Source organism: Hesperophylax consimilis, chromosome 7, assembly GCF_061612785.1.
Source record: "Hesperophylax consimilis isolate HC1 chromosome 7, BYU_Hcon_1.0, whole genome shotgun sequence".
In the NCBI taxonomy this organism is placed as follows: domain Eukaryota; kingdom Metazoa; phylum Arthropoda; class Insecta; order Trichoptera; family Limnephilidae; genus Hesperophylax; species Hesperophylax consimilis.
In genome coordinates, this window is record NC_142842.1 from 40,292,350 (window position 1) to 40,313,574 (window position 21,225).

The window sequence follows — 21,225 nt, forward strand, 5'->3', positions numbered from 1 at the left end:
TGGTGTAAATAATATTAATGTATTATAATATATTTTTTCTTAAATAAGCTAAATAGATATAAGTCTAGTCCACCTCGGTGCACAGGATAAAACACAAAGAAACGGCGGATTTTGAATGTTTTTTGTTCATTATATTTTATTTAAAAGAAGAACTCTATTAATACAAAATTACATACCACAAAAATGCAGGGAATAGCGGCTAAGACATTTAATATGGTAAAACATAAATTTACATTATTTTTTTTTTATCCAAACCTTATAACTATATTAAATATAATAAAAATACAATTTAATACAGGAAAATAAAACTGTCTCTTTAGTGAATGGCTACGGAATTTAAATGGTAACAAAAAAGTCAAGATGCATCAGAAAACATCTTGTGTCAGATCTGTTTGGATTGAAAGCAGGAGAAGATAACATTATCGTGTGAAACAATAATAAACACTAAAGGACAGGCGTAGCGATGGTTGGATTAAGTCTTAGTTTCCGTACACATTCTCGTCGGAAAAGGCGATGTACAGGAAGAAGTCCTCGTCGTGGTGTTCCTGGTACAAAGAGCCCATGGTGGCAGATGTCGGAGGAATGACGTTGTTTACGAAGAAGAACAAAGCATCTTCCGGCCTCAGATGGATTCGCTTGCGGATCAAGAAGTAGAACTGTCCCACGGTGAGGTCGGAGGGAACCAAGTATTTCTTCTTATCAAGGTCGCCCAATCTCGCCTTGGCAGCCTTCTCGACGATGACAGGGACGCGATCAGGGTATTTACGACGAATCTTCTCTCCCTCCGCCTTTCTCTTCTCGAAGGAGTGTTCTTCCTTGTACAGGAACTTCATTTTCTTCAAAATTTGTACGAAAATTTCACTTGTATTGTTGGAGCAAAATTGCTATTGCGACTTTGTTTTTATGTTTTCATACAATGGTGACGGCTTCGTGTGACGCAATCAGCTGATTAGGCACGAAATTCCTTTCTTTGTTTTTGTTTCAAATACCAGATGCACTCACTGTTTTTTACGAAATCGAACGCTTTAAACTTACGGTGCTGAAATACCGTGACTCTCGAAATTTTTGATACGCAATAATTCTTCACTGTTTACAAGATACCTATTACACAGCGCAGGAAATTTCTATATGATGGCGTGCGTATCTAATATATATCAATATTTTTTGTTTGCCATCATGCCATCGTTGCAGGGTTGCCAACCGTAAAAAAAATTCCCTCGTACGGATCAGCTAAAAATCTCGTACTTTGACTTTCAAACCTCGTACCAAGGATGGTATGCATAAAATAATTATTTCCCCAGATTTCGAGGCGAAATTTCCCTAGAATTTCCCTACATTTCGCAAACCTTGAACAAAACAAGATCTTGGCAAACAAAACCCGCTTTATGGGTAGGATTTAGGACTTTTTACTCAGTGAAATAAAGTATTGCAAGTTTCCTACTAAATAAAACATCCTTTTGTGTGGTATTAAAAAAAATCTTTATTCTTATTGTTTTCGTTGTTATCACTCATAGCGATTCTTTTATTACACCGCTAAACAATTGGACGAAACAACGAAAAGACTAGGTATTTAACAATAAAAATCTTCTTCTTTTCAAAAACTTCAATTAGCTACACGTACTAACGTAGTACAACTAAACACGGCCGGCATGCAACAAATGGAACTCGTAAAAAACAGAGATAGTAGAAATTTGCGCTCTGTGTCACAGCGACGACTAATGCGAAGAACGAACGAACTGTTTTATTATTCAGGAATTTCAATAATTTTATTATTCGGGGATTTCTCGGTTGATGGGATAACTACCATAGACAATCATCGCGCAAATACGGCAATGTAATTTTTGGTGTAAGAAGTTCCTACAAGTTCTGATGGCACTAGTTTTTACTGTTATATAATAGTAAAATGTTCGTATAGCCATAGGTATTATCAAAATCTCGTACATAATTGTACGAGGTTGATAGTCTCCTCGTACCTCGTACGGAAGGCCACAAATCTCGTATTTGTACGAGGAACCTCGTACGTTTGGCAACACTGCATCGTTGCCATCCGCAAGGAGGAAACACCATAGACAATAATTAATATTAATTAACTATTGTTTTCGAATTTTCTAAGCGAAACATCTATATTAAATAAACGCGGTATTTAATAAAGATTTGTTTAACGATTTTATTTAACGTCTATCGATGTTTTTCTAACAATGTATAAATAAAGTATTTTACTAAAAAAAAAATTTTTTTAGGTACTATTACTGTCTTGAACCTAATGTCCCGTTGCCCCGCACGTTTTAGAATTTCGAACAAAAATAAAGAAAAACACTGCTTTTCTCCATGGTTCCGATTTCATTCACGAATTGACAGAAACATAGGCTTATTGCAAGGTGCAGTAGAGGCCATTTTACTAAAATTTTAATATTTTTATTGCAACTTGCAGCACTGAATAACTTTGACAGTTGTTGACTGCATTGACAGGAGAGTGGTTTATTTATGATCGACAGCTTAGTCACGACATGAGAGTGGTTTATTTATGATATATCCGTTTATTATGTTTGTCGGTTTTGTATAAAGATAATAATAATATTTTTGGTGCTTTGATATGGCGTTAGTTTATTTTGACGATGATCCATGGTAAAAATACTTATCTTTGATTTTCCTGCCACTTTATGTATTCAATGTTTTATAATGGTTTTTCCTTAAAAAATGAATGTATTGTTGTAGGATCACGGCCCATGATGCGTGTGAGAAACTCTATAGAGACATTCAGTCCCAGTTAGTGGTTTGGAGCAATGAGGGCAGAAAGTCCACTACTTATGGCAGCTCTTCTGCCAGTATCCGCATGAGGCTGAAACAATATAGCGCACAAATCAAACAGTTGAAGCAGCAACTGGACGACACAACTAGGGAGCAAATGATGTAAATATTATCGTCCATATTTAGATTGAAACTAAACCTTTTACCACCTGTCCCAATGTGAATAGTTGATTCTTGAATTAATTAAGTGTTGTTTTTATAATCTATGCCTATTAAAATGCGGCGGTTGGGTAAATATTTATCGTTCAATTATCGAGACAAATAATTTGTTTGAAATAATAATTATTAAACAAATTTTGGGTTTGGTTCACGAAGTAAATAATGGTATATGCTGACTACGAGTGCCCAGTAAAATTAAACACTTTCCCGACATAATTACTAATTCCTGATGACCTCAAACTGTGCCCGTGGTATTGATCTCAGGTGCAAAGCTTTCACTTAGAACAAATTTCACTTCGTTTCATTTTTACACTCAATATAAATATGACATATTTATCAAAATATCCCACTTCGCGGCCATTTTACATCGTACTTTTTGCCGGGAACTTGATGGGAGTCGCTATATGCACAACGACTAATCGACAGGGGGCGTGGCCAACATATCCGAGCATACCCGAAGTGAAGTATAGGTATAAAAGGGACACTTTCTTTTGAATCACAAACCATGTTACACAAACCTAGCGTAGCCGCTAAACTAATTGAAAACTGGGATGTTTTTCTTGCCTTGACGCGAGCAGGCGGTATTAAGGGGACACTTTCTTTTGAATCACAAACCATGTTACACAAACCTAGCGTAGCCGCTAAACTACTTGAAAACTGGGATGTTTTTCTTGCCTTGACGCGAGCAGGCGCTATAAAGGGGGCACTTTCTTTTGTATCACAAACCATGTTACACAAACCTAGCGTAGTTCTAAAAAGGTTTTTTTACATTATATTATTACAACGCCATTTCTGACGTTTCGTTTCACCGCCCACCGCGTTTCACTGATTTTGCAACTCGGAACACCTTGGGTATGCTCGGATATGTTGGCCACGCCCCCTGTCGACTAGTCGCTGTGCATATAGCGAAATCAACATGGCCGCTTATAATTTGTTAATAAATGTCGATCTCAAACTATTTTCTGTTTTTTTCCATGTTTTTCCTTTATTATTTCAACTAAAATGAAGCATAATACGTTTGCCCCAAGGTAAGTTCATAATTACTTCTCATACCGTCGAGATTTGGCTTAATTTGACAATTTTAGCGCAAAAACAGTGAGGGCACTGATAGACAGCAAGTTCCTAAATAATTATTTTGATGTGATTTTACTATTTCTTTCTATCATATATATTCTGATCCAGATTGGGCCTGTGAGCCTGGCCTAGATTTTAGGACTCTCATTTGACATTCATATTACACAGCACCCAGTGAGGCCCACTGGCTAAAGTACCGATCCTTTCCACAGCACCGATGCGGAGGGTGAGCGCAGATGGCGACAGGTGGAGGTGCTGCAGTCGCGCTATCTACAGCTGCAGAGCGACTTCAGCAGTGGGGTGCACGGCTCGGGCTCCCGCGCTCAACCCGACCTGAACCGGGAAAAGCGAGAGCTCTTCGGGGACAGCTACGGTAGGACGAGGCCCGAAGCTATCGACTGTTAGCCAGATCTATATAAGCCTTCTCTTTTCAAAATATAACCAAATGAAAGAATTAATGGCTAACAGGAACCGTTTAATTAATAAAATTACCCCAAAATATTCAACGCTCTTAGAGTAATTTCTTAAAACTTCAAAACTACTTACAAAGTTTCAAAGTGACAGAACTACAGATTTGATGAAGACCTCAAATAGGATGGGGGGGGGGGTTCAAACAACTAGGCATAAATCTTTTAATGTTCATACTGATTCCCAAGCTCTTTAACTTTTTGTTCGCCCAAGCCGATAGGTTTTGTAAAAATTTTTTTGCAAAATTATGTTGTTTTGACAAATTGTACTGTCTTACCAGATAATGTGTTTGTATATTTATAAAAAATTATATATAATTTACCATTAGTAATTTCCCCAGAAGAGCCGTTATAGCAGTTATACTCGGAGAAATTATTAGCAAACAAGAGGTTAAAGTTAGTGATTTTTTTAGTGTTTTTTTGTTGTTTTTTTTTTTTTATTGTTTTTTTTTTAAATTATTTAATTAAATTAATATTGCAGGTCGAGAATTCAAAGATTCAGCTAATTGGGGCACTGGATCTGATGATGAGGATCTTCTGGACTCTGAAAGAAACCAGTCCATACAAGATATAAGGAAAAATCAACATCAGATGATTAAAGGTGAGGAATATAATGAATACATGATGCATACAGCCATCGCAGCCAGAGTTGAAGTGAAGACAGTACCTACTCTTAACTCTTATACAAATGCATTGGGAAGGTTCTCTGTTTGACCCATATTTATGCATATAAGAACATAATGATGTTTAAGACATATAAATTACAAACCTAATATTCCCATTGAAAATATAAACTAAAACTGTCCAACAGAAGTCATTTTTATTTTGAAATTCGCTAATTCCCTTATTGACAGCCCTGCATTATTGAAATTGACTTAATTTCATGTTCCTAATAGAGTCAAATGAACTAAAAATATTTTTAATTGCAACAATAAAGTACCATCAATCAATAAAGTCAAAATGGGGCGTTTAGACCTACGAGAACATAAAGGGCCAGGGTTGCATCCGAGGGAATGGATTAAATAAAATAAAATGATTATTATTTTTATTTGGTATCATTGTAAAATGTGAAAATAATATTTCTATTGATTTTTGGTAGTTATGATCTTTGTGAGGGAGTTGAAGCTCTAATCAAATCATATATTCAATAAAATAATGTAAATAATAAAAACAAGAAAATAAATAGGAAAGACAAGATTTATCAAAAAAAAAAAAAAACAAAACAAAAAAATAACAATAATGGATCCAGGAAATTCATTTCAAATTATTTTATTTCATGTTTGCCATTCCCTGTTTTGGAAAAGGATGCCATGATGTCCCTGGGAACATATAATATAAATGTTGCGACCAAATAAAAAAAAAAACAATAACTGTTCACAAACACTAAATTATGTCTATCAATAAGAAAGCAAATTATAATTAACGTAACCTGGGATTAGGACCACAAAAAATCAAAGCAATCAATGTTTTTACTTGGAATAACATTCTAATCAATTCTAATCCAATCAATTTATACACTTGTTATTTTCCTTGAAGCGTATATAGATTATAGATGCACTAATACACACGAGCCTAATAATAATAATAATAATTGGATGACTTGTATAGCGCCGTTTTTGTGCAAAATCACATCAAGGGCGCTGTACAAACTTATAATACATCTCTACAGTGATCTATGTTATTACTTAAATATTTATGAAGATAATATACAGTACAATACTCACCTTGTAGGTCACTTGAGACTAACATTATATAATTGTTTATTAGCGAAATTTAGATACAGGATTTAGGACATAATTGGAAAATTGAATATAACTGGACTTTCTCTTAGGAATGGTATATTTAATTTAAGGGTACGACAGCTTAAAAAGGTAAGTTTTTAGTTTAGACTAAGTGTGTATTGTTCACCTGAACTTTCGTTTCACATCCTGTGCTTGCTTATATTTTTAGATGATATCTATATATGTTTGTATACGGCTCACCATACAATACACTGGCAAGAGCATTTGGTATTAAAATTTCTATCTATCTTTACAAGCTTGTTTCCTATTATTATAATGTAGTAAATAAGAAAATGGAATGCTATTTCAGTAAAATCCCAAAAAGAACCCTTCTGCTTTTTGCCCAGTAACTTTGCGGAGTAGTTTTTGGCTCGGTTGCTGTTTAAATTCTTGAAACTGAAGTTTAGCTACAGACAGTATGTACCTAAATGCAGGCTCTATGAAATTCTCAATTCAATTCTATTGAATACATAATAGTGATGGTTTACATCGATCTTTAATACATAATAGTGATGGTTTACATCGATCTTTAATACATAATAGTGATGGTTTACATCGATCTTTAATACATAATAGTGATGGTTTACATCGATCTTTAAGCTTTTATGTCATTGTGTTTTTCAGATCAAGACAAGGGTTTGGATGAATTATCAAAAATCATTGCAAGGCAGAAGGATATTGCGGAAAATATTGGCAATGAAGTTTCTGTGCAAAATGGTAACAACTTGTTAAAATTTATTATAATCAAAATGTTTCAGTTCCTACCTGCATGCATATGTAATCATTTTGTGTATTCTATAATATTCTCGTCATTACAACGTATACATTAAGTTAAATCATTTAATGCATCTACTCTACACATACTTCAAACGATTATTGCCAATAAGCGGGAAAGCTACAATGTACCTGCAACTGGCTGTTAAAATTGATGGATTTACTTCATATAAATTCTTTGCTACCAGCGGTATTCCCCAAGGGTCACATTTGGGAACAATCTAATTTTTGCTACTTGTGAATGATGTTCTTACTATTTCCAACGATGTCCAAGTTTTAATGCTTGCGGTCGATGAAAATATAGAAAGCTATAACAAATATTAATGACTGTCAAATAAATTATATGAACTTTTTGTCTGGTGCCAAGAGAACAATTTACAACTAAATGTAAGCAGATATCTAACTATAGTCCAGTCAAGATGTACATCCGTGCTTGCAAAAGGTCCAGTCATTCTGAATTTTTTATATGTTGTTAGGACCTAAACCAGTATTAAAAAAAAATTTTGCAACTTCGAAAGTGCTGTGCGAGCGGCGGTGGACCTAAAAAACTAGGAAATTTTCGGATTTTTTTCAGTTTTTGCTCAATATCTCAGTAAAGGAAGGGTCTTACCGGTGTAGTTGGTATAAATACTTTTAAAGTAGACTAAATTTGCTATAATTTAAGACCAAAGCAAGCTATATAAAGCGATTGGTTTTCAAGATACAGTTCTTCAAAAATAGGCAATTTTTTCCAAAAAGTGAAATTTTTTCGAAATGGTCTCTTATTTTGTAAAATAATTTCTAAAATACGCATCTCACGTCAAATATTGTTTGAAATAAAGTTGTTGTAAATTTAATAAGCTTTTATTTGAGACTAGATTGATATTTGTAGACTAAACGGTTCTCTCAAAAATGGCAGATAACCAAAAACAGTCATAAGTGGGTTTTGGGTGAAATGCAAAAAAACTGTTCTCGCGTCTTTTTATGGTTTTATTGTGCTGTGAAGTAAATCCATTAATCATCGTGGGTTTATCCTAGGGTTATAATATAATTACAACTATTTCAAATTTCAAGTACCCATTAGTACCTATACCCATGGGTACCCATATGAATGGGCACGCATATTCACTAGCTGTTCGAGCCCACATTTTGGCAAACCTCACACTGGCCAGCATTGTTTTTTATGAGGTTGACATAACTCCTGAGGAGCGAGACGAGACTCAAAAATTGCTGCGAGACACTGAAAGGTCTCTCACTATATCAGCAGAAGAAATTGATACCTACCAAATACTAAAGGCAAAATTTAAAAGTGCCTTGGAGAAAATTAAAGCGAATGGTCCAACATCACAGTTGTGCAATACTTTCGTATGACCACTTTGATAAAACTATTCATCCAGGCAGAGCGTGCTGGTGATTGGAACCTTCATTTGTACACTGTCCACAAGATGCTCCCTTTTTTCACGCAGCTGGACATTTTTTGTATGCTAAGAGCGCGCACCTCTACCTGCAGGATATGATGAATCTACAAGATCGGATGGATAAAAGCGAATACGACATGTTTACAAAAGGATCCTTCACCATTTGCCGGTCTGACAAGTTTTGGTCTGGGTTGTGGTCAGACCTAACAATTGAGCAGAAGCTGATGCGATCCATGAAAACCTACGGTGGGTTGACCCAAGGAAGAGGAATCTCCGAAAGTGTTCTGGCAAGGTGGACAACAGGAATGGTGTTTATGTTGAACATTTGTGAAGAACTGGAAAGTTTTTGCAGCTTATCATGTCATACTGGAGAGCAGCATGTAGACATGAGATCTTCTCGAATCATCCGAGATAATAGTGATGTGGAAAAACTAAAAAACTGGTTTGCTCTCCACCCTCCATTTCCCAAAACTGACAGTTTAATTTCTATCAGTGGTGGTTTACTGGCAGGTCCTGAAATTAATTGCCACACAGCCCAGAGAGTTGGAACGGAAGGAGTAATGAAAATTGTGGGGAAAATGTACGACAAGGTAGTAATAAAACGGAAAAATAAAGTTACCACGCTGGCATCGATCACCTCAACCGTTAAACTGCCGGACAAAAACAGAAGAGTGGCTGTGGATCCGCTCACAATTTTTCAGCGAGTGTGTATTGCAAAGAAATCTGAACAGGATATACAGGATGACTTCAAGTATGAGTTGGCCCCGTTCCCGATGTCTCTGTTCAATGAACAAGGGATGCGCAAGGGCACAAAATCTACTCTGTACTCTGCCTTCACTCCTCTTTCCAGCCACACGCCGATAGATGCCAGCACTCACGTCATTTTGGATGTTGGCTACCTCTTGTACAAGGTCGTGTGGCAGAGGAAAAGCACGGTTCGAGCACTTTTGGCGCGTTATATCACCTACGTCCGAAACCACTTTGGGAAGAACGTCTCCATCGTTTTTGACGGCTACCCCGAAGATGCTACCAAAAAAAACACCAAAACAGCGGAACGACTCCGGCGCTACGCAGCTCATTCCAGCTACGAATTGACTTTCGATGAATCCACAGTAATTCAAATTGCTCAAGAGCATATTTGGGGAATGAAAACAATAAGAGACGCCTTATAACTCTTCTCTGTGACGCCTTTCAGAAGGAGGGAGTAGAAGTGGCTGTTGCCGAAGAAGATGCTGATCGAGAGATTGTCATGATGGCGTTATCAAAAAGAGCAGATGCCGATCGGGTCGTCATAGTGGGAGAAGATGTCGACCTGCTCGTTCTTCTCAATGGTTTAGGCGCTGAAGAGACAAACGTCTATCTTCAGAAGAACACGAAGGGTGAAGCTGGTTGCTGTCACTACTCTACGACCTCCTACAACAACCAGGACTCCCGACAATTACCAGGAACGGTACTATTTACCCATGCGTTTGCCGGGTGCGATACCACCTCAGCACCGTTTGGCCAAGGAAAGACCAAAATCAGCACACTTCTGAGCAAGATTGAACCACTTGCTGAGCAAGTGGAGGTCTTCCTTCGGCCAGACTCTACCCCACAACCCGTGAGTGAAGCAGGCATCAAGTGCTTCGTGGCTCTATATGGGGGTGACATCGCGAGGGATACTTTGGATTTCCTGAGGTATAAGACGTTTGTCACTTCAACAAACATAAACCTCGCCCGTTTGCCACCGACGGAAGATGCTGCAGGCCACCATGCAGCAAGGTGCTACCTCCAAGTGCAGAAGTGGCGGGGAGTCAACTTGAATCCCACTGAATGGGGGTGGAAGCTGTCTTCTCAAGGACTCACCCCCATCCCTACCACGATGGATCCCGCACCTCCTGCCCTTTTGCGAAAATTTTGGTGTAAATGCAATAAAGGATGCTCTGGGAGCTGCTCGTGTAGAAAGGCTGGGCTCCACTGCTCAGTCCTCTGTCAGTCATGCGGTGGAAAATTTTGCATTAACGTCCCGGATGTGGAGCTGAAATGCTCGGACGATGAAGATGACCCGACTACAGACTGGGCGCCTCTCCCAGCTAAGATAAAAAGAAAGACATGATTTGGCAACCAAGACACAATACCTACATGATTTATATTAGTTTTATTTTTTGTGTACATGTAATTTGTCCTTATAGTAGGTACCATGATGTTTGTACAAGCATTTTGGTATGTAGGTATATAAAACAATGTTTGAAGATGACGTAATTCCCGATAGATGTAATATCTTTTCTTTTTTTCAACAAAAATCTGTTAACTGTTTGATAAATAAAACCATAAAAAGACGTGAGAACAGTTTATTTACATTTCACCCAAAATCCACTTATGACTGTTTTTGGTTATCTGCCATTTTTGAGAGAACCGTTTAGTCTACAGATATTAATCTAGTTTCAAATGAAAGCTAATTAAATTTACAACAACTTTATTTCCCATAATATTTGACGTGGGATGCGTATTTTAGAAGTTATTTTACAAAATAAGAGACCATTTCGAAAAAATTTCACTTTTTGGAAAAAATTGCCTATTTTTGAAGAACTGTATCTTGAAAACCAATGGCTGTATATAGCTTGCTTTGGTCTCAAATTATAGCAAATTTAGTCTACTTTAAAAGTATTTATACCAACTACACCGGTAAGACCCTTCCTTTACTGAGATATTGAGCAAAAACTAAAAAAAATCGGAAAATTTTCTGGTTTTTTAGGTCCACCGCCGCTCGCACAGCACTTTCGAAGTTGCAAATTTTTTTTTTTAATACTGGTTTAGGTCCTAACAACATATAAAAAAATCAGAATGACTGGACCTTTTGCAAGCACAACCCCCTTTTCATGTTTAACTTGACTGGACTACTATGCGATTTCATAGAATGAAGAATCCATTAATTAATGATTACTGCATCGATGATGTAGTGCTAACAACTGTAACCGAGGTTAATTATTTGATTGTATACTTTGATCGCTATTCATTCTCTCACGATAGAAAGAATTCAAAATAAATTCTTACGATTTATGAACTTCAGAATGGGTATGACAAGGGAAAGTGTCAATTATGATTCTCTACTATGTCAACTAAATTTATTAAAATTATCTGATTGTAGAATAGTTCTTTGATGGGCGGACATAACAGTATAACTGCATTTGTGAAGTGCGCCTCTTCGCGCCTTTTAGTCCTTTAGTTTACATTTTTGTCAACGGATAGCGTTAGTACTAGTATGTCATTCACAACTTTTCATAACTAAAAATGATAAGTGATCATGGTGTCCCACTTGTGTCTATCAACGCAGTGGCCTAAGTAGACACACGCCGAGTGAATGGCGGGACCACATTCAAAAGATACGGTACGTCTTTGTATGAAATTTTATGTTTTTGTTTTTATAAACATCTAAGAGTGTTGACACACTAGGATTTGTTTTCATATTGTGGAGAATAATCTGTTCTGTCTATATAGTCCAATAAATCATGCCAGAATGCTATAATTTGACATTTAATTGCGTGCATAGGTATTTGAAAATATGTACCGCGTACGGGTATAGATAAAACGGAGCAAATCAACGCGTTCAAAAGGTTAATAAAATAAATTAATTAACATCATCTATGAACACGTAGAATATAACGAGTTTCGTGTTTAATCTTAAACAAACTGCCTAGCTCTGCTTGGACTTATTTCATTTATTTATTGTACTTTGTATTCCTAATCTACTATTTTTCTATCTTGCATTGTAGAGTATTTTGTTTTTGAGATGTGAAACTTATTTAGATGTTCTTTGTGTTAACAAAAAAAATAAACATAATGGATGTCCGAGTTTAAAGTGCACTAACTTCGGGAGGTGATTCTACATGATGGTAGGAGTAAAAAAGATAAAATAACTTTTTCCGAAATTCCAACTTTTTTTTCTCATACAAAAAGACATACCTTCTAAAAATCCTTAGTGTGAGGTACAAACTTACCCGATAAATTCGCTGTGAACTTGTCGAGAATGAAGTGGCAGCATTGTGATTGGCCCGTATCCATTGAAACCATACGTAAACAATAGGCCACGTAAACATTAGGACGAGATTTTGGCGTTTACAATTATGCTACAATATTGTGTGTTTTAAACCAAACTCAAAAAGAAAACTGTACTAAAATTAACAAAATGTAGTTACACTTTGAATGATAAAATTATTCAACTATTAATCACTTCTCACTAATTTAAAAAACATTCAAAATATCCACTTTCTTGTGTATTTACATCATGTAGCCCGTAAACCTAATGAATGTCTGACCTTCGTGGGTCAAGCCAGGCATTGTCACAGTAATTACGCACAAGTAAACACAATGTTAAAAGTCTTTAGAGAAAATACACACTGAATAAATATGTTCTTTTAATAAGTCTTAATAAATCCATACTAGATAAAGACATACTAAATTAACAAATTTTGTTTAAAACAATCAAGTTTTTTAAGTTAAATCTGCAGAACACATTAAATTATAAGATTATTGACACAAGGCAGAAGAACAAAAGTTATTGGCAGTGTAAATAGACTGACGGAATGGTAGCGTTTGGACGTGGGACGGTAGATGTAGCAACAATGCAAAATAATAATGCCAATCCCACATGGCGGACCAATTTTTAAGTTTTTACCTAAAAATAGTACCCTACAAAGTTGGAAGTTTTCGAAAGAAGTAATTTTTTCTTTTTCTTGTACTACTATCACGTAGAATCATCTCCCGAAGTTAGTGCACTTTACCCCCGGACACCCTGTATTAAAGCCCAGCTGAACGTGAAATTCATATTCATATAAATAAATAAATATTTAATTTTAATTTTACATCAGGATGTTTATCAATATATATTTACAATTATTAGTGGATCCCCCGCAATGCTTCGCTATTGCTAAAGTCTTTCTTGGGCACCTACGACTTCTTTCACCATTCACTACTGTATACCACAATGTTAATGTTAAAAAACTACATTACATCAACTTTAATTCCACTCCGTATCTTGTACTGGTGCTCAGTTATTGCGTTAAGTATTCCTCGGGCGTCCATTTAAACATCTCTAAACACTCCTGGCACTAATAACAACAAACTTAAAAGTTTTCAGCAATATCGGTCGACTACTTTTCGAGTTTTGCGAGCACAAACTAGCTGACGTGTACCTGGCGTTGCTCAAATTCTCTCTACTTTCTATATATATAATATGCATGTGTTATATATATATAAACCTTCCGGAAGAAATTCTCTAAATGATAGTGAAAACCCTATCAAAATCCTTTGCATAGTTTAGAAGAACTAAGGGCACAAACAGACAGATGCGGATAGCCACTTTATTTTATACTATTTAGAGATAATGATAAATTCCAGATATCCAATTTTATTAACTTTGAAATAAAACGGCGGGATGTTGACACCAGAATATAAGATTATAAAACATGTGTACGTATTATGGGATGTTACATTTATGTTAACAGAAATAATAGATGACTTGGCTGACCACATTGACAGAACTGACGGAAGAATGCAGAATGAGACAGGGCAGATCAGATCAGTGGACAGAAAGGATGCCACTTGTGGTAAGTCTCAAGAGTTATTACATACACAACACATGTTTCAATTTTTGAAATTACGAGCTATGAGGACGATGACAACCCTGCAGGTGCAAACATAAACTGTCTCTATTTAAATATAGAGAATGCAATCCTAAATAGTGCAAAATCAGTATTTAGAAGCCGCAAACATACCAAAGATTCGGAGGCACTCAGTGTAAAGTCAAGCATGCTCAGTAGAAGATTCCTAAAGTTATTCCTTACGTTTTGTATGTCCTTTTATACTTGCGAGCTTTGGGCCAACTTTAAGAAGAGCAGCAATGAAAGGCTACGCATGCAATATAACAGCACCTACTGCATGATGTCCGATCTTCTCAGATACTGCAGTACTTCCAACATGCTCACGGTGGATCAAGTACCAGCTTTCGCAGCCCTCATAAGAGCCCGATGGCAGGTTTAGGGAGAGGATAAACATCTCCAAATGTTCTTATTTCTTGAATCCGTCATCGCAGCACACTGGAGAAAGTTATTGGCCCCGTCAATCTTAAATGCTATAGATCATTAATGTATTTTTAAATTTTTTTATATATTTCTTTGCTTGAACATTCTTATTTTTTACTTGTATGTACATATTGTGTATGCTTTATGTGATGTGATATTTCACAAACCTTCCCACATTCCGGAATAAAAACATCATTATTTCATTGTAATGCAATCATAAGTTTCATAACTGATAATTTTCCTAAATGGAAACGAAAATAATACTTAATTATTGAAGACAATATTAGCGATTTCTGAACGAAAATCTGAAACAGAAAAATCAGAAAAGGATACGGTCACATCTAGGACTCGAACCCAGGACCCTTGTCTTGCCGGGGCACCGCTCTACCACTGAGCTAATGGGACCCTATCCGCTTCGGTCACTTTTAACTGTATCATACTTCGAATAAGAACTACCAACAATGTCATTTTTTCACCTAGTTAGCTTAGTGGTATTAGCTCAGTGATAGAGCGGTGCCCCGGCAAGGCAAGGGTCATGAGTTCGAGTCCTAGATGTGACCGTATCCTATTCTGATTTTTCTGTTTCAGATTTTCGTTTAGAAATCGTTAGCGATTTTAGATTAGTATTGTCTTCAATAATTAAATATTACAATTTGAGGTTTTACTCAATAAAGTTATTCCAAAAAAATAAATAGAAAATAATACATTTTCAGATTGCATCCCCTTATGTTTTTCCATTTTGGAAAAGTTTTTCAGCTCTGCCACTTCCAAACACTGTCACACATGTACTAATGAGGCAATGATTGACGTTTTTTCATAATACAAAAGATGAGTATGAGAATTACCAAAAAAAAAAAAAAATTTTTGCTTACATACTATACACGGCTTTGAATACTTATCAATCAGCCCTGGAAACTTTATTCTATTTGTTTAATTTTTATTTCCACACAGTTTCAACAGTTGACCAAATCAGCTATCGACATCTTTGGACTGGTTTCATTTTTAATTACTAACTGCATAATACCATTGTTGCGCTTGCAAAAACATTTCTAAACAAATCAAGGAATCAGGGCCAATCTCAATCATGTGTATAGGTTTAACCTAACACCTAATGACAATTCGCACAACACTCCCCAACGTTGTTTGTTGCCACATTTCAATCATAAACTGGGACAAGTCATGATATCTGTGATTGCATGTCCGTCTGCCGGTAGTTCTATGTACATTCCTGTTCAGAGACAGTCTGTTCAGTGGGTGTGTAGTATTGCCAAACATGGACTGCACGTCTTTACTCTCAGTTGCCACAGATAGTACCGGTGCCATTTACCCCACATTCACTCCTGGTTGTTCACCAGTTGTGCACCTGTGATTGCATGTCTGTCTGCCGGTAGTTCTATGTACATTCCTGTTCAGAGACAGTCTGTTCAGTGGGTGTGTAGTATTGCCAAACATGGACTGCACGTCTTTACTCTCAGTTGCCACAGATAGTACCAGTGCCATTTACCCCACATTCACTCCTGGTTGTTCACCAGTTGTGCACCTGTGATTGCATGTCTGTCTGCCGGTAGTTCTATGTACATTCCTGTTCAGAGACAGTCTGTTCAGTGGGTGTGTAGTATTGCCAAACATGGACTGCACGTCTTTACTCTCAGTTGCCACAGATAGTACCGGTGCCATTTACCCCACATTCACTCCTGGTTGTTCACCAGTTGTGCACCTGTGATTGCATGTCTGTCTGCCGGTAGTTCTATGTACATTCCTGTTCAGAGACAGTCTGTTCAGTGGGTGTGTAGTATTGCCAAACATGGACTGCACGTCTTTACTCTCAGTTGCCACAGATAGTACCGGTGCCATTTACCCCACATTCACTCCTGGTTGTTCACCAGTTGTGCACCTGTGATTGCATGTCTGTCTGCCGGTAGTTCTATGTACATTCCTGTTCAGAGACAGTCTGTTCAGTGGGTGTGTAGTATTGCCAAACATGGACTGCACGTCTTTACTCTCAGTTGCCACAGATAGTACCGGTGCCATTTACCCCACATTCACTCCTGGTTGTTCACCAGTTGTGCACCTGTGATTGCATGTCTGTCTGCCGGTAGTTCTATGTACGTTCCTGTTCAGAGACAGTCTGTTCAGTGGGTGTGTAGTATTGCCAAACATGGACTGCACGTCTTTACTCTCAGTTGCCACAGATAGTACCGGTGCCATTTACCCCACATTCACTCCTGGTTGTTCACCAGTTGTGCACCTGTGATTGCATGTCTGTCTGCCGGTAGTTCTATGTACATTCCTGTTCAGAGACAGTCTGTTCAGTGGGTGTGTAGTATTGCCAAACATGGACTGCACGTCTTTACTCTCAGTTGCCACAGATAGTACCGGTGCCATTTACCCCACATTCACTCCTGGTTGTTCACCAGTTGTGCACCTGTGATTGCATGTCTGTCTGCCGGTAGTTCTATGTACATTCCTGTTCAGAGACAGTCTGTTCAGTGGGTGTGTAGTATTGCCAAACATGGACTGCACGTCTTTACTCTCAGTTGCCACAGATAGTACCGGTGCCATTTACCCCACATTCACTCCTGGTTGTTCACCAGTTGTGCACCTGTGATTGCATGTCTGTCTGCCGGTAGTTCTATGTACGTTCCTGTTCAGAGACAGTCTGTTCAGTGGGTGTGTAGTATTGCCAAACATGGACTGCACGTCTTTACTCTCAGTTGCCACAGATAGTACCAGTGCCAACAACCATTTCCCCCTCATTCACTCCTGGTTGTTCACCAGTTGTGTAAAATTTAAAACACGTGTATATATCCCTCTGTACCAAATATGCCTACGTTAAGTTTATATTTGTTTTTCCTTTGTTTCAGGATACTGGACTGTTATAATAATGTTATTTGTTGCCATTATTATTGTTAGTATTGTATGATTACTATTATTATTGTTTTAAATTAATAGGAATATTATTAACTACTTCCTGGGCAATTACGCAAATACGGTTGAAAAATATGATTTTTCAGACTTCGAGAGTTAAAAAAAAGTATATTTATTTATGATTATATGTATATTGATATGCTTTAAATAAATGACAAAAAATAAATACGTAGGTTTTTTAAAAGATTTTGCAAATTAATTCGGCCGGGAAGCAGTTAATGTTAACAATTTGTAAAATAAAAACCAAATAATCTTTATAAAAATATGTTATTCAACTTTCAAGAAGAACGCATTCAGTAGAAATTAAGAATTAGAAATAAATTTATGAGATTGTATTTGTATTAATAATTATTGTGTAAGTTTATAAATAATGTGAGCTGTGCTAAAGGACAGCTTGGCCCGCTGTGTATTTAGTTCAGCATTTGGTTTGCACCAGTTAGTTAGGTGTTCAATTTGCACCGCAATGCTAAAAGTTCTTGAGACCTGGAAAAACTTGGAATACGAGGAATTTTAAAAATTTCATTTTTTTCGTGAAGCTTATCTATTCTGAATTCTAATTTTCCTGTTTTTATTTTTTTGCTAAACATTAAATGCCTCCTAGGATATTTTTGGGTAATCCAGGATTATGTCCAGGATTAATTTATTAAATATTAAGTGGAAAGGTAAAAAGAAAGAAGTCGTTCTGAAAAACTACATTTTTAGAAATTAAATAATTTTTTTCTTTATTGTGGTCAAGTCAACTAAGAGATTCAAGAGTGAACCATGTACATGTATCCATCAATGATTTGCAGAAATGTAAAAATGCCAGATCAAATTTGAGTATATTTTAGACCCTTTTAAAATTCCTATGGAAACGGCATAAATAAAATGCATAAAAACTACGTTCTTTATCAAAATAATGTTTCGGCTTTTTCTTACACACTAAATAGTATTGAGACAACTATGCATGAATCTCATCTTACATCTCCCTCACTCGTATTAAAGAAATGAAACATGGTCGCCAAGCCGTTGCCGTCGCCGTGTCATTTGCATTGGGAATTTTAAAAGTGCCCTTTGTATATTTAATAATTTATTTTGTACGCAGAGAAAAGGTTAAATGTTTCACACTTGAGTTGTCACTGATTTCATCTTGGAGATTTTACACTTTGGAAGGAAGGATACATTTTTTACACACTGGATGGAAGGTGCTCAGAGGAAGTGGCTAAGATGTGAAGGGATTCGGCCGGCAACACCAGAAAAAGGGCAGCTGCTCGCCTGTGAAATGATTTGCCGTTCTCTGTGTTTCTACCTTCTCGTACACGTACATGCTCACGGATGGTTCCATGATATTTCATCAAAACGACAGTTAAACACACTTTTAAAAAGTGATACAGAGTCAATAAAAGTGATGAAACAAAAACTAGGTTACATCGGTAACTATTTAACCTAGTTTTTATTTCATCACTTTTCATGACTTTACATCACTTTTTGTAGGTGTGTTGAACTGTCATTTAGATGAGATACCCGGTCACCGCTCACGGATGTATCTGGGCTTCATACAATATTATTGATTAGACTCGTAGTTGTAATTATGTAACTAAGATGATTAATATAAGCAATGTATGTAATTATTATATGTCTGGGACCAATCCTAAACTGAACCTATATGATATGATATTTAGTGTTTCATTTGTAGTTGACTATATTGATGTTTGGATTAATTAACTAAAAGTTATGTATAATTAACCATTGATAACTGCTGTTTTTGCTTTTTCCGAACACAATATGTACTGATTTTACCAATATATATTATTTTATGCCAAATAAAGTTTTGCTTTGTAGTGGAACATTGTTTTGAAACAGAACAGAGCAAAAGTTTATCTATGTAAGCTATCACAAACAGATGTCACAAACGTTAATTTCTTTTTTCAAGTCTTTTTGGAAGTTTGTAGGCATATTTATAAAGTCCACACTACTTAATTTGTTGACTTCTGAAGTTGGTAATTTGCTGTTATATTTTTTGCTTTGTTCGTTCTTTTGTTCTTCAGCGCTCTTTCTATTCTAGAGAGAAGCTTTTGTCTTAAAAGAGGACCTTGCTTGTGGGGGATTGAACAAATATTTATTCAAAGAAATTCCCAATAATACAGCGATCCTATGAAATATAAAATTTGTTACAAAATAAAATCATGTTTCATAAGGAATATCGATAATCAGGAGCATGTCACAATCTACTCAGCGGATGATGTACATACGAATAAGACATTTGAACATAATATTTTGGACTAGCGCCGATATAGCGTTTTTGTTATTTATGTAACAGATGGTGGTCCACCTTTCACTCCACCTTCCACCTTCGATCCTGCAATGTTTAAAATATTTTATACACAGCTTTAGCCATAGAATAAAGATTTATTTTTATTTTACAGCAAACTACAAAGGAATTATTGTTTAAATAGGGGACAATAACAATTTTTTTATTTTTTTTTTTATTTTTTTTTTTATTGTTGATACATTTTTTTTTACAATATTTCATATTTCAATTCAGTAATGTTGGCCTCACTGGGTTGTTTACCCGTGCTGAGGCCCCCATTTTATAATTTAAGAATTTATACATTTAAAAAAAAAAAGAAAAACAACATTAAAATAAAGATAAATTTAAAATAAAAATAAAGATTAAAAATTAAAATATAATTATAACACTAAAAGAAAAATATCAAAAGAGAATGTAAATCGGCATTTATAATGATATATGTGTTTGTGTGTGTTGCGTGTTTTATATATTTTTTTGTGTTGCGTGTATATGTTTTATTCTTTTATGTTATAGAATTTTGGTAATATTGTCTTTTTGTTCTTTAATCCATTTTTTTATTTTGTGTTTGAATTTATTTTTATTTTCCTCAATTTTTGTTTCAAGTGGAAGACTGTTGAATGCTTTAATAGCGTGGTATTTATGGTGTCTTTGTCCAAAGGTAGTGATTAAAATAAATGTTCTAGGGAAATTCTTTTGTGTGGTGTAAAAAGCTCAAGCTGTTATTTGAAATATTTATTTTATACATATTTTAAATATTCATAATTTTGATGAAATATTTATTTTATATTTTAAATATTCATAATTTTGAAAGTAGTTATAACTTTGTGGTTATCCATTATAAATAAATGAAACAATATAACTTTGTTTGAACCACTATATATGTATTTTATAATAACTGCCATTATTAAAATGGCGTTAAAGGCTTTATTAAAGGCGTTTATTAAAAAATACATATATATAAATATATATAGTGGTTCAAACAAAGTTACATTGTTTCATGTTATTTAAATATTCAATATTTATTTAAACAATCTAAACTGTGAGTCCAGAGCCCTACTTCTGCGCGCTTTAGAATTAGATTGTAGGTACAAGTAAATCCACTAATTAAGTATATTAAATTTATACCTAACTTATAATTTAGTTGAGCTGGTCATGTTTTGTCCACCTCCAAGTGTTTTTTGTAACTAAGCCCTACAAGCATTGTGATCATAACATAATGTCGGAGGTTCAACAAAACATTTGTGGGTTACGGTAGAGACAATGAAAGGTGTGGTTGGTATCACCGTGATTTATCTTTACTTTGTGTCGGTGTACATGGGATACTACATGGTGGGTGTGAATGCGTGCTTGACGCGCAGCGGGCGGAGACTGGATGCTGAACTCCTCCGGACCGGTGCTTGACACTGTGGTGGAGATGATCAATGGGAAATCCTACAGGTCGATTGCTCGACACCGCAGCGGTGGAGCTAATCGATGGTGAATTCACCA

General features: G+C 35.9%; 2 protein-coding genes across 2 annotated transcripts; one reads left to right on the top strand and one right to left on the bottom strand.

The window, feature by feature from the left end:
* LOC149422769 (gamma-aminobutyric acid receptor-associated protein) lies at nucleotides 1–1,162 on the bottom strand. The gene has a single exon (XM_089633949.1). It carries the CDS (start codon nucleotides 831–833, stop codon nucleotides 480–482), a length of 354 nt encoding a protein of 117 aa, XP_089490075.1. The 5' UTR covers nucleotides 834–1,162; the 3' UTR covers nucleotides 1–479.
* Nucleotides 1,163–2,463: 1,301 nt separating this feature from the next.
* On the top strand, nucleotides 2,464–20,417 carry LOC149422770 (syntaxin-8-like). The gene is made up of 7 exons (XM_089633950.1): nucleotides 2,464–2,625; nucleotides 2,716–2,910; nucleotides 4,254–4,414; nucleotides 4,990–5,109; nucleotides 6,914–7,006; nucleotides 13,944–14,045; nucleotides 17,384–20,417. Exons 1-7 carry the CDS (start codon nucleotides 2,594–2,596, stop codon nucleotides 17,440–17,442), a joined length of 762 nt encoding a protein of 253 aa, XP_089490076.1. The 5' UTR covers nucleotides 2,464–2,593; the 3' UTR covers nucleotides 17,443–20,417.
* The last annotated feature ends 808 nt before the right edge of the window (nucleotides 20,418–21,225 follow it).

Excerpts from the sequence above, each read along its gene's own strand:
- LOC149422769 (XM_089633949.1), bottom strand. The coding sequence starts at position 833 with ATGAAGTTCCTGTACAAGGAAGAACACTCCTTCGAGAAGAGAAAGGCG.
- LOC149422770 (XM_089633950.1), top strand. The coding sequence starts at position 2,594 with ATGGCGTTAGTTTATTTTGACGATGATCCATG. Across the intron at positions 5,110-6,913 it reads TCAACATCAGATGATTAAAG|ATCAAGACAAGGGTTTGGAT; the intron begins GTGAGGAATATA and ends TGTGTTTTTCAG. Across the intron at positions 14,046-17,383 it reads CAGAAAGGATGCCACTTGTG|GATACTGGACTGTTATAATA; the intron begins GTAAGTCTCAAG and ends CCTTTGTTTCAG.